The sequence below is a fragment of the Colobus angolensis genome, unplaced genomic scaffold (assembly GCF_000951035.1).
Source record: "Colobus angolensis palliatus isolate OR3802 unplaced genomic scaffold, Cang.pa_1.0 Scaffold36, whole genome shotgun sequence".
NCBI lineage: Eukaryota > Metazoa > Chordata > Mammalia > Primates > Cercopithecidae > Colobus > Colobus angolensis.
In genome coordinates this window covers 1788025-1801143 of record NW_012116932.1, presented here as the reverse complement: position 1 = coordinate 1801143, position 13119 = coordinate 1788025, and the positions used below count along the sequence as shown (strand labels likewise).

At 59.8% G+C, this 13119-nt stretch overlaps 2 protein-coding genes across 3 annotated transcripts in view; one reads left to right on the top strand and one right to left on the bottom strand.

Moving 5' to 3' along the window:
* The window catches only part of NDUFB7 (NADH dehydrogenase (ubiquinone) 1 beta subcomplex, 7, 18kDa), a 9577-nt gene extending 5498 nt beyond the window's left edge, over nt 1–4079 (top strand). The window contains 4 exon segments of the mRNA XM_011953215.1: nt 3267–3435; nt 3947–3983; nt 3985–4026; nt 4029–4079. Coding sequence (XP_011808605.1) covers nt 3267–3435; nt 3947–3983; nt 3985–4026; nt 4029–4079 — 299 coding nt within the window.
* A 150-nt stretch (nt 4080–4229) lies between these two features.
* Nucleotides 4230–13119, bottom strand: part of TECR (trans-2,3-enoyl-CoA reductase) — a 51546-nt gene continuing 42656 nt past the window's right edge. For both annotated transcript variants that reach the window (XM_011953213.1, XM_011953212.1), the window contains 12 exons: nt 7345–7395; nt 6679–6730; nt 6258–6302; nt 6057–6160; nt 5863–5978; nt 5673–5778; nt 5342–5414; nt 5208–5251; nt 5076–5133; nt 4912–5000; nt 4547–4592; nt 4230–4466 (listed from right to left, as the gene is read on the bottom strand). In XM_011953213.1, coding sequence (XP_011808603.1) covers nt 4339–4466; nt 4547–4592; nt 4912–5000; nt 5076–5133; nt 5208–5251; nt 5342–5414; nt 5673–5778; nt 5863–5978; nt 6057–6160; nt 6258–6302; nt 6679–6730; nt 7345–7395 — 912 coding nt within the window. In that variant the 3' untranslated portion in view covers nt 4230–4338. The remainder of the gene's footprint in view (nt 4467–4546; nt 4593–4911; nt 5001–5075; nt 5134–5207; nt 5252–5341; nt 5415–5672; nt 5779–5862; nt 5979–6056; nt 6161–6257; nt 6303–6678; nt 6731–7344; nt 7396–13119) is intronic.

The following is a 13119-nucleotide window of genomic DNA, read 5'->3' as shown; positions in this document are numbered from 1 at the left end:
AAAAAAAAAAAAAAAAAAAAAGATGTGAAGGGGTACGAGTAGGGGTTGACCAAAGAGAGGCAGCAGAGCCAAAACTTCTAAGCAGAGGAGGGACACAGTCAGGTTTGGTCAGTCAAAAGGTCCCGCTGTCTGCTGAGCGGGCGACAAGCTTGAGACAGAGACCTCTAAGCAGCCTGGATTTGAAAGTTGGGAGATGGTCTAGTTGCTCCAGTGTCCTCACTCCAGGTAATCCTTCCACCCCAGCTGAACCTGCAGTCCATTGGTCCGTCCACCTCCCTCCCATTGCTTCACATACCTTGCTTTGCCCAAGATCAGCTTTGCAAACGCTAGCAACCCGCTGCCCTTCTCTCTCGCTTACTCTGGATAAACTCACCTCTTTCCCTTCCTTGGTGCCTATCCCCATGCAAGTGAACATGATGCGGGGGAGATAAGAAAAAAACAGCTCGGCCGGGCGCGGTGGCTCAAGCCTGTAATCCCAGCACTTTGGGAGGCCGAGACGGGCGGATCACGAGGTCAGGAGATCAAGACCATCCTGGCTAACACGGTGAAACCCCGTCTCTACTAAAAATACAAAAAAAACTAGCCGGGCGAGGTGGCGGGCGCCTGTAGTCCCAGCTACTCCGGAGGCTGAGGCAGGAGAATGGCGTGAACCCGGGAGGCAGAGCTTGCAGTGAGCTGAGATCCGGCCACTGCACTCCAGCCTGGGCGACAGAGCCAGACTCCGTCTCAAAAAAAAAAAAAAAAAAAAACAGCTCTAAGCTAGGCAAAATGGCTCATGCCCAACGCTTTGGGAGGCCAAGGCAGGAGGAGTGCTCGAGACCAGAAGTTCAAGAATAGCCTGGGCAACATAGCAAGACCCTGTCTCTACAATTATTATTATTATTTTTTTGATTAGCTGGGTGTGGTGGCACATTCCTGGAGTCCCTGCTGACTGGTCTCCTGATTGGTTCTCCAGTGGACACTTCATGCTGCCTGGCCTTTCTATTATCTCCTGGATCCTTCACTCCCTCCCTCCCTCCTAGACCACTGTCCCCTGCCCTCTCTTTCCTCCTTTACACCCCCTTTCAGCCAGTCACTTGCTAACTGCAACATCCGCCTTCCTGGTTCAAGCAGTTCTCCCGCGTCAGCCTCCCGAGTAGCTGGGATTAGAGGTGTGCACCCCCGCACCTGGCTCATTTTTGTATTTTTAGTAGAGGCAGGGTTTTACCATGTTGGCCAGGCTGATCTCGAACTCCAAACCGCAAGTGATCCACCCGCCTCAGCCTCCCAAAGTGCTGGGATTACAGGCATGAGCCACCGCACCCGGCCCATATTTATTTGTTTGTTTATAGAGATGGGCTGTCACTCTGTTGCTTAGTCTGGAGTGCAGTGGTGCGGTTACCACCCACTGCAGCCTCAAACTCCTGGGTTCAAGCGATTCTCCCAAGTAGCTCTGCCTTCTCTGTGCGCACCACCGTGCCCAGAGAATTTTATTATTTTTTCTAGACATGGGATCTTTCTGTGCTCCCCAGGCTGGTCTCCCTGATACTAAAGCACTGCCAGACACACTCTGGTGCTCTGTCTTCTGTCTGTTCTGTGTCTCCCTCCGAGGGCAGGGACATTTGTGTGTTGTGTTCCGTGCTGTATCCCCACCACTAAGCACACAGTAGGCGGTCTAAAGTCCTTGCTGCTAGCTGATTATAAGTTTGAGACAAAAGAGGGAGGAGTCTAGGATTGCCACCTGGAGCTCCAAGTGCAGATAGGGAACAGCCAGGGGCTGCAGGTGATACCCAGGCCTGGGGCTCAAGCGAGGTGTGGGGTGGAGGGACCACATCGGGCTCATCTACATAAGGGGTGGCAGCAGAGAAAAAGGCTCTCAGACGGCGCGGTGGCTAACACCTGTAATCCCAGCACTTTGGGAGGCCAAAGTGGGTGGATCACCTGAGGTCACGAGTTCGAGACCAGCCTGAGTAACATGGCGAAACCCTATCTCTACTAAAAATACAAAAATTAGCCAGGCATGGTGGTGGACGCCTGTGGTTCCAGCTACTCGGGGAGCTGAGGCAGGAGAATCGCTTGAACCTGGGAGACAGAGGTTGCAGTGGGCTGAGATCTTGCTATTGCCCTCCAGCCTGGGTGACAGAGTGAGACTCCATCTCAAAAGGAAAGAAGGCTCTCAGAACAAAGCTTAACGTAAGGCAGCCATAGAGATGGGAGGAAACCTGGGAAGGCAGGATGTGGGAGGAGCCACAGGAAAGAAGGAAGTGGGAGGCTGGGGTCCTGGGCTGTTGGGTGGCCCTGTGAGAGCCCCTGTCTGGGCAGTGAGAGGGTGGGGCAGAAGCCAGAGAATGGAACAAGGGGCAGGAGAGGAGGACCTGGGCCTGAGTGGGATGAGAGAATCACAGCTGGGAAGCAGAGGGGAGAGAAGCCAGCCTGGGATGACTGCCATTGAGATGTGAATATGTCTCCTCTCACTTGCGCAAATGGGAAGGAGCTGGGACCAAGAAAGATGTGGACATCAGGAGGGCTAGGGAGGCTGGGTCTGAGGGAGGCAGCGGGGAACAAGTGCAGGATCGCCAGGCACAGGCTCCGGGGTGGATGTCCAAGGTTCCTCAGGCTCCCATCAGCCTCCTGAAGGTTGATTTGTCCGGAATCGGGTTTGCTAGGTGAGTGGAGCACTGGGACCCAGATACTAGTCCAGCTGTCTTCTGAGCCCACGCCTAAGTATCTTACAGGTACTGTTAGCTCAGTGGATGCTCAGGTAACTTTCATGACCTGACGGTCAGTTCTGAGGCTCAGAGAGAGGCCACGCCGCGGGCCAGTGCAGAGCTGGGACTCAGGCGGGTTGCAGACAAGAAAGGCTAGGAGAGCTGACTGGAGCTCCAGGTGCAGGTGGAGAGTCTGAGGGGGTACTCTGGGAGAAGGTGGATTCTGAGCTCGGACTCTGGAGAGCGGGGCTGTAAAGAGTTGGGGACGGGCATCCCTGCGGGAGGGGAGGCAAGGATCCAGTGCAGGATGTTGAGGTGCCTCAGGGTGATGGGGAGCCACCTTCTCCTATCTGGGCTTTGGTGTCTGGAGTTGCCTTTGTGCAAATTAGAAAAGGAGGCCCCTTCAGGACAGTGTGTCCGTCAAAGGTGTCTGCCATCCACTACCATCTGCCACCTGGATGTTAATGGGGGACACCCTGAGCTGTGGCTTCCTGATGCCGTGTGCCTCGGTCCCCTGGGGATCCCTGGAATTGGGGTGGGAGGCCTTCAGCCTGGTTGAGCCCCGTCCACTCCCTGCAGAGATGGTGGCCACACAGCAGGAGATGATGGACGCGCAGCTGAAGCTCCAGCTGCGGGACTACTGTGCCCACTACCTCATCCAGCTGCTCAAGTGCAAGCGCGACAGCTTCCCCAACTTCCTGGCTTGCAAGCAGGAGCGGCACGACTGGCACTACTGCGAGCACCGCGAGTGAGAACCCCCACACCGGCCCCCCAACACCCTCGGCCCGCAACACCCCACACCCCCAGCCTTCCACAACCCCGGCCCACCCAAGCACCCCACACCCCCGGCTCACCCGAGCCCCCTGCCAACCGCCACAGCCTGCATCCCGCCCAGGCCCTGGACCCTGGCAGGATGTGGCTCCAGAGGCCAGGGACCTGAACTGCCACTGAGGTTTCTCGCCGGGCCCCACCTTAGTCCCAGAGAGGACTTTCTAGGGGCCTGTTGGATGGGGACAGGGTAGGTGGCTAAAGCCACCTAGGGGAGTGGCCAAGCCCAGGTTCCAGTGGGAAGCCCTGCCACCTGCGTGGAGAGACCCCAGACCTAAACCACAGGCACTCGGGTCTGTCTTCTTCAGAGGCCTCCCCCACAGTGCGGTGGGACAGCCCCTCTACTTCCCAGGGCTTGGATGGTGTGTCCTGGCCAGCGACCCTGACAGCCCCTCTCGACCCTGACAGCCCCTCTCCTGCTTTTCCCTCAGCTATGTGATGCGCATGAAGGAGTTTGAGCGGGAGCGGAGGCTGCTCCAGCGAAAGAAGCGGCGGGAGAAGAAGGCGGCAGAGTTGGCCAAAGGCTAGGGACCCGGGAAAGTGGACCCCCAGGTGGCCCTGTAGGGGGTGCACTCCCCACCCTATGGACCAGTCAAATAAAAGCCTTCAGGCCCCTCACCAGAGTCCACTCTTACGACGCCAACGCGAGGGTGGGCAGAGAGCGAGGGGCATGTGGTGGTCCCCAACCCCGGACAGAAACACACAGAGCCCGAGTCCGACAGGGGCAGGCGGGGTTTATTCCGGGTGCTGGAGAGCTGTGGGCCCCACTCCTCCCCCAGAATGCCACCCGGGTGAGGGGCTGAGCCCCAGCAGGGATGAGCGCTCAGAGCAGGAAGGGGATGATGGGCATGCGCAGGGGCGGGTAGTCCCGGAACTCTTTCAGGTAGCTGCGGTGCTTGCCCTTGGCCCAGATGGTCATCTGGGTGAAGCCCACCAGGGAGAACAGGGCCACTGCAGGAAAGAACGGGCATCAGGGAGGAGCTACAGGCCCCGAGGGGCAGGGCCCCGCCAAGGGAGGGCGGCAGGCTCACCTGGGAGACACTGCGTCATGATGGCGAAACCGATCCAGGACCCCACCTGTGGGCACAGGCAGAGGGTGAGGGTGGGCAGGGCTGGACAAGGCCCGCTGTTCGCCAGCCTCGCACCCTGTGGCTGTTGGGGACTCAGTCAGCCACCTCCCCCAGCCCCTGCTTTCTGAGTCAGGGATGGGAACCCAATTCCAGTGGAGGCGGGGCTGTATACTGCAAAAGCCCAACAGAACATGCCTCCCGGCGCCCACAGCACCTCCACCTCCCAATGCAAAAGCAGCTGCCCAGCCAGGCGCCCCTCCTAGGGGCTGGCCCCTCCACATGGGACCCCAAGTCCCAGGGCAGAGGGGAGTAAGGCAGCCCCTTACCTCGTAGGTGTAGTTGGGGCAGGACACCAGCAGGAAGAGCCACGTGAAGGGGTTCTTGGTGGGGTATGGGATCTTCCGGGTCTTGGACCCTGGCAGGCAAGACAGGAGAAAGTTAGACCCCCTCACCCAGCCCAGCTGTCCCCCTACCCCCAGCAGGCACTCACCAGCGGGCCGCAGGTCCCGCAGGGCCATGTGGATGGAGAAGTTGCCGAGCTGGCAGATCTGTCAGAGAAGCAGGATCAGCCTAGGGTCGCCCAGACTCCCCCCGACCCCGTCCCCACACCCAGCCTCCTTACCACAAAGATGGCGAGCGCCAGTTTCACCTGCTGAGCTCCATAGGCTGCAGAGGAAGCAGGGAGGGGAGGCCAATGAGGGGAGGACCCAGTGGGTGGGGCCGTGGGGGAGGAAAGGACGGTCTGAGGCCACTTACTAGGGGGCGTGTAGAGAGGGTGGTTGATGTAATAGGCCATCCACGCGGCGAAGCCCCAGTAGTAGGTGCAGTTCTGAAAGGGAGCGGGGCAGGGATGGGACTTGGGCCAGCGCCGGGCAGGGCAGATTCTGTCTCATCCCTAGGGGCCTAGGAGCATGGTGGGGAAGGGCAGGAGAGGCCTTGGGGCGGGGCTGGGGAGGATAGGCGGGGCCTAGGGGTAGGGCTCTGCGAGGGCGTAGTGGAAGATAGGAGGGGCTATGGGGTAGGGCTCGATGTGGGTGGGGTGAGGCGCAAAGGCCGGGCTTAGGGTGAGGCGGGAGCGGGCTCTCACCTTGAAGATGTTGCGCAAAGGCATGGTGCCATGGGAGAAACGGTGAACGAAGAGCGTCTCCAGCAGGCGCTTGACGTAGTGGAATGAGTGGCAGATGCAGGCGAGGCTGGTAGGGGGGAGCGGGCTCAGCGGGGGCTGGTCCGGCAGGTCTTCTGCCTTCCCCTACCCTCCTCCCGCCTGCCCCACTTACTGCACCACCGTGTGCCGACTGGACGTGAAGTCGTATTTGTGGCCATAGATGAAGGGCACTCGGAAGTAGAAGAGCAGGTAGATGAAAAGGGGCCCCGCGTACTCTGTTAGGAAGACCTGAGGGAAGAGGGAGGCAAGATGAGTCACCCAATGTGGCTGATGGGAAAGGAGGCCGTGGGTAGGGTCAGGACTCACCGTCACCCAGCTGATCTGGGCCCCCAGGTCCCGGAAGTAGAGCGTGGCCGTGGTGCCCACGGGCAGCTTCTGTAGAACATCCTCATCCTTCAGGGACTTGCCCTCTGCAGAGAGGCGGGCCAGGGCTCAGGGGCTGCCCGGGCCTTCTCCCACTGCCACCCAGGAGCCTAGGGGGCGGGCCAAGCGGAGAGCTGTACTCACTGGGGTCCAGGCGGAGGGACTGGCGGGCGGGGTACCACTGCGGATCTGCGGGGAGAACAGGGCGGTCACAGCCCACAGACTGGCAGGGCTCAGCCGGTCCGCTGCTCAGTCGCTGTGCCCGCTTCTCAGGGTTCCCAGGGTGCAGGGACCCCAGGACTCCACAGCTCCTCCCACCCGGGGGCAAAGCCTCAGACCTGTGCAGTTCCAAGACAGCAGGATCTTGTCCTTCCCAGAGCCTAGCAAGGGCGTTCCTACGGCGTGCCACGTGGGGGCGCCTGCCCCAGTCACGCCCCAGACGCCTAGGCCACGCTGGGGCATCTCTGCAGGCCCCTGGGAGAGGGGTTCAGGATGGGATCCCTCCCACCCTAAGGTCCCTGGTCAGAGGCGTTGCAGGGGCAGCATGGCCAGGCCTAGGACTCACGAGTCTTGGTGAAGAGGTTCTTGATCTCCGCAATGGTGGCGTGGGGCTCCACCTGGAGGAAGCACAGGCACAGGGACGTCAGCTTTGCGGGGAGCCCACACCCAGGATGGGGAGGTAATGAAGGGGATGGCAGACTTGCGGTTGGGCTGCAGCTATGGGAAGGGGGAAGGGCTGGGGTCTGGAAGGCAAACGCCTGGACAATCAGGAAAGCAGCAGCGAGGGCCCTGCCAGTGCAGTGACAGCAGGGGTCTGGGGCTCCAGTTTTACCTTCAGCCAGCAGGCCCCCAGCCCAGCTAGTGGCAGATTAAGCAAGGGAAGGCAAGCCTGCTTCTCTGCCCCTCCTCTCTACTCCTCACCCATGACTCCCCCGGGCGCAAAGGCCCTCTTTCCTCTCCAGGGACAGCCCAAGCCCCTTCCCCCAGGGGCAAGGCTCAGCAGGGGCAAGGCTCACTCCTCCACCGCCCTCCCAGGACCAAAATCCCCGCAGGGTCTACTGAGACTCCCGTGCCTCCACTTCCCCGCCACACCCAGGGGACGGGGCTATCTACCCTACCCCAAGTGAGGGCATACCCCTCCACAGGGCGCCACTGGACAGCTCCTGGGCTGGAAGGAGGGGGTCCCGGGCCCAGGGCCCTTGGCCCAGTGCAGCCCATGTTCCGGTCCTACCTTGTCCAGGAAACACAGCTTCTCCCTTGTCTTTGCATCCAGAATCTCCACCTCGAAGAAGAGAACAGCCTTTTTAGGTTTCTTGGCCACCTTTGGGGGTACGGGCCTGGGGAGCCCATTGAGGCCAGGGAGGAGACCTGGAGTGGCCTCCCGGGCCACCAAGTTCAAGCTCATGTCCATGCCGCCTGCCACCAGCCCTGCCGCTCGGCTCTGCCCACAGTGGCCAGCAGCCCCAGCTGCCAGCCGTCAGCCCCCACCACTGACCTCCCCACGCGAAGCAGCCCTGGGCCGGGCAAGCGCGATCAAATTCTGCCGCGGTGCTGGAAAGGAGCCCGTGCCGGCCCTGGCACTGCCGGCTTCTGTGCCAGATGTAACCCGAGTGGCAACCACAGCCACAGCCCAGCTAAATATAAAACCACCCCGGACTGCGCCCCCCCCTCCCAGGAGCCATGCCACAGACCTTCTCTGACGGGGGTTTAGGAGTTGACCCCCAGCAGCCAGGCTGCCCTGAAAGCAGTTTTTGAGTGGTCACAGTCCCTCAACAGCACCAGCACAGGGAAAGCCCCAGGGGCAGGCATGGCGACATCTCCCAGCCCCCACCCTGCACAGAGCCAGCGGCCTGAGGAGAGTGAGAGCCCAGCAGGCCGTGCAGGCCCCGGCTCGCAGCTCAGGCCTAGGGAGTTCACTGGGCTTGGAGAAAACCCAGCTATTTTGAGAATCCGCGAGACAGATCATCCATTTCCCCTTCGGAGCTGTAAGAGACACTTCGGATTATTTTCCTTGTGCATTTGTGTTACCAGGGAGGTGACAGATTCCGGAGTTATGGGTGCAGAGAGCCTCTCTCAAAGTGTGTAAAGGATCAGGGTGCTTGGAAGTTTTAGGCAAGCGCCTCCAGTCTGGGCTGACGAGGCCTCCCCGACCTTCCTCCCCACCCACTTCTCACCTTGTAGCCACCTGTGAGGCAGGCTTCCCACTGAGTCAGCCTAAACACTGCACCCCTACCCAGGACCTGGACCCCGCTAAAGCCCGGGGCTTCCTGCGTCCAAGAGCCAGGCCTGTGCCAGCCCCTAAGGGAGGAGTCCGGCCCAGCCCTCCCTGAGCCCCCAGGCCAGTGATTAACAATGGGGGTGCAGAGGGGCAGGGCTGGAGGGAGGCGCCCCTGCAGATCTGACCCACCCTATGCAGGGATCAGTGCAATCCTATACACAGGGGTCATGGCAAGCAGGCAGGCATGATACCAAGTCAGCCACCGGCCAGCAGCTCTTGGGGGACCCTTCCTACCCACAGAACCCCCAGTGGGGGCCCCCAGAGGCTGCCTGAGGAAAAGGAGCAGGACATAACGCTCAGAAACAAACCTCTGGGCCCGGGCCATCCCAGGGCAGGTCCACCCAACCCAGAGCCCAGGGAGACTGGGTCATGGCAGCTAGGGCCACCCTGAGGGAGAGGGCACCACGGTCAAGCCAGAGAAGGTGGGCACCCCTCCTGCACACTCCCAACGACAGTGGGAGACAAGGGGGCTTGGTGGCCTGCACTCGGGAACCGTAACCAGCCCTGCCTTGTAGTCCCTGGGGGACCCCAGGCATGTCGCCTCTCTCTAGGTCTCAGAAGGGGGAGGTAGGAAGCGGACTACCTCCCAGGACTCGAGGGTCCCCTGAGATGGTGCGTGGGGTGTACCAGGTGACCCCTGACAGATGGGCGTACCCCATAGGATGGGAGGCCTGGGGGTTTGGTTCAGATCCCCACTCCCCTGCTGACCTGGCGGTCACCACACCATGGGGTCCTATTTCCCCAGCTATGACACACTCGCCCCCACTTCCTGGACAGGAGGGTGGGAACGGGCCCGGCAGTCAGGAAATTCTGGCCCATGGGGCCTCCTGAGTCCCTGCTGTCAACTCCAGGCACTGCCTGGCCATGTGGCCTCTAGGGGAAGGTTACTGAGCTCCTCCAAGCCACAGCGATAACAAGGCCAAAGAGCTGGCACATGGAGGGGCCAGAAAAAAGAGCTCGGTCACACCACGCGGGACGTCTGACCCCACCAAGGGGATTTGTGGGAGAGGGACAGAAGACAGGGGGCGGGACGCACGGGAAAGGGTTAGCACAGCAGGGCCCTGGGCGGGCACGCGGCCTGGCCTGTGGCTGCAGGTATATTAATAGTTCCCGGGCCCCAGGCAGGCAGTGCCCACATGCTTCTGAGCCCGTGTGGCCTGCAGGAAGGCAGCCCGGCGTCCACAGGGAGAGGAGGCCTCCGAGTTCCTGCTGAACCACTCAACAGCTTAAAATACAACCAGCCCCTCTCCCTGTCCAGCCAGCTGCTAGGGGGAGGGGTGAAATCCTACCCTGCTCCCCCCAACCTGGGCACCGAACCAGGGCCCAGGAGGGAGAGTACGGCCATCGGGGTCCCGGCTAGCTGCTGGGAGAGGACGCCAGGCTGCGGCAGGAGGGGGCGGCCAAGAGAGGGGCCACACGCACAGCTGCAGCAGCGGCGCCCAGGCCAGCCTGAGCCCAAGGAGAGGAGACGCCCGAGCCTGCAAGGAGGTAAGCCCGGGCCGCAGGGCAGCGCCTAGGGGCCCCTAGGGACAGGAATGCCCAAGGCTAGGGCCACCTGGGCAGGATGAGTCCTCAGCGGGACGGCTGCCCCTCTCCCGTTTCCTGCCCCAAATCCCCAGCTCATCGGCCATCTCCTCCTAGAGAGAGACAGAAAGGCTCTGGGGGGAGCATGGGACTTCTCCATAGTATTTTTGCAATTCCCCGTGTCTCTATTTTTTTTTTTTTTTTGAGACGGAGTCTCACTCTGTCGCCCAGGATGGAGTGCAGTGGTGCAATCTCGGCTCACTGCAACCTCCACCTCCCAAGTTCAAACGATTCTCCTGACTCAGCCTCCCGAGTAGCTGGGATTACAGGTACCCACCACCACATCCAACTCATTTTTTGTATTTTAGGAGAGATGGAGTTTCACCATGTTGCCCAGGCTGGTCTCGAATTCCTGAGTTTAGGCAATCCGCCCACCTGACCCGGCCTATAATTATTTCTAAGTAACAAAGTTAAATAAGATATTCCAGGTGGGGTAAAAGAAATAAGTTACGCTAAGTGAGACAAGCCAGTCACAAAGGGTCCCATATCTATGTCAAATGCCCAGAGCAGATGACAGGCCAGGGGTTGGGGGGGTGGGGTGGGGAATGGGGAGTGGCTGCTGCTGGGTCTTCTTTCGGAGTGAGGAAAATGTTCTGGAACGAGACAGAGGTGGAGGCTGCACGATGCTGCGTGTGCACTCAGTGCCACTGTTCACTTTTAAATCGGTTAGTTTCATGTTACGTGAATTTCACTTCAATAAATTATTTTTCAACGGGGTGTGGCGTAACAAACAGGCCCCAAATACCCATCAAAATAAAAACAGTTGGGTGGGAGGAGCAGGAGAGGTTCCCTACCCCCAGAGGGAGGGCTGAATGTGAGACCTCATCAAGGACTCCGCGACCCACATCCCACTGCCACCCCAACCTCTGCTCTGTGCCTGCCACACATACACACACACACACATATATATATACACACCTGCCCAGGCCTGAGGCCAGCAGGGGGCAGGGCCTCCCAGGGGAAGCCCAGGGCTGCAAAGGGCACAGGAAGCTGCTGAACAGAGCCCCAGGCAGGGGGTCCTGAGCACAGACAGGGAGACGGCAGGCTCTGGCCCCATCTCCAGGAGAAGCGGTGAGGCAGGGAGGAGAGGCAGGCCCTCCTGAGGAAACCCACAGAGCCACGGGGCTGGGAGGGGCTGAGATGCTCTGGGCGGATGAAGGGATACCTGTGGGAGGGGGCTACTGGTGTCAGCGAAGACGATGGGCAGGGAGAGGGCAGGAACGGGCAGGCAGGCAGGCGCTCTGGCCTGGGGCACGGGCTGGTGGCTCTGCCGGCCTGTGGCTGTGATGACAGTTCCACTAGCCTGAGAGGAATTCTCACCAGGAGGCCCAAGATTCCCAGGCCCAGCCAACAGCAACTCGTGGCAGCACGAAGTCAGGGCAGGGCCAAAAGCCAGGACACAGGGTGGGGTGCGAAGCCCACCCTGCAGGAGGGAAGCAGGGGCGAGATTTGTGCCTCCCAAACCCGGAGGGGAGTGTCACAAGCAACAGGGCCCCTGTCTTCACTGTCTTTGTGATCATGAAGATATTACTAATGTGGGCAGGAGGAGTGAAAAGGAGAGCTCTCGTTTTCTAAGCACGTGTCACAGCTCCTGGGATTGTGCCCGCCTGGTGGGTGAACAACCCAGAGAAGCAGACCTGCCCATTTACTAGCTGTGTGGCCCTGGGCAAGTTACCCAACCTCTCTGAACCTCCATATCCCCATGGCAAAGTGGGCTGACCCCACCTGCCATCTGACAGGGTTACCGTAATCATCCCCAGTTTAGGATGAATCTTACTAAGAATAAATATGATGACTGGGCGCGGTGGCTCACGCCTGCAATCCCAGCACTTTGGGAGGCCAAGGCGGGTGGATCACGAGGTCAGGAGATCGAGACCATCCTGGCTAACATGGTGAAACTCCATCTCTTACTAAAAATACAAAAAAATTAGCCAGGCGTGGTGGCGGGCGCCTGTAGTCCCAGCTACTCGGGAGGCTGAGGCAGGAGAATGGCGTGAACCCAGGAGGCGGAGCTTGCAGTGAGCCGAGATTGCGCCACTGCACTCCAGCCTGGGAGACACAGCAAGACTCTGTCTCAAAAAAAAAAAGAAGAAATATGATGACTGGGCACGGTGGCTCATGCCTGTAAACTTAGCACTTTAGGAGACCAAGGCGGGCGGACTACCTGAGGTCAGGAGTTCAAGACTAGCCTGGACAACATGGTGAAACCCTGTCTCTACTAAAAATACAAAAATTAGCTGGGCGTGGTGGTGCACGCCTGTAATTTCAGCTACTCAGGAGGCTGTGGCAATAGCACTGTTTGAACCCAGGAGGCAGAGGTTACAGTGAGCTGATATCGCACCACTGCACTCCAGCCTGGGAGACAGAGCAAGACCCTGTCTCAAAACAATAAATAAGTATGATTAGACCAACATTAGCAGAACAGCCATTCCAGGTGCACAAGGGGGCCAAGCCCTGGCAGGACCCACAGGCCCCTTCTCCCGGGACACTGACCATGCTCTTGAAGAGGCCCATCCACAGGAAGCCAGGGCCAGAGAGCTGGTGCAGTGACGCCTCACCCAGCTGGCCACAGTGAACCCAAACCCTAACAATAGCGAGATACTTTCAGTGCAGAGGCCGAGCTGACCCGTCACCACCGGGATGACTGGCAGCAAGCGGCAGTGACTGCGACGCTCTCCACTGCCCCCTTGTGGCCGCACAGCCTCACTCCTGCCTGCTGGAAGGGCGCCCGCAGCAGCCGGCTCAGGCACAGTCCCAAAGCCGATGTCAGGGAGGGAGGGAGGGAGGGAGACAGCTCTGGTGCAGAATGGGACCTTAACCCTGGCCCTGCCACCAGCCAAGAGAGCTCAGGGAGCCTGCATTCGTTACCCATTCATTCATTCCTGCCTCCCTCCATCCCACATCCCAGGCCCTGTTCCAGCTCCCGGGATATGGCAGTGAAACACACCAAGCCAGCCTCTGGGGTTCATGGGACCTGAATTCTAGCCTGTGCGTGCTGGGGAAGCAGGGGGTGGGGGCAGACAGCCACTAGCATGTTTTGTCGCCAAGAGTTGTGAACAAAACTAGAAGGCTGAGGCGGAGGTCAGATTTAGGTCAGATTTTTTTTTTTTTTTTTTTTTTTTTGAGACGGAGTCTCACTCTGTC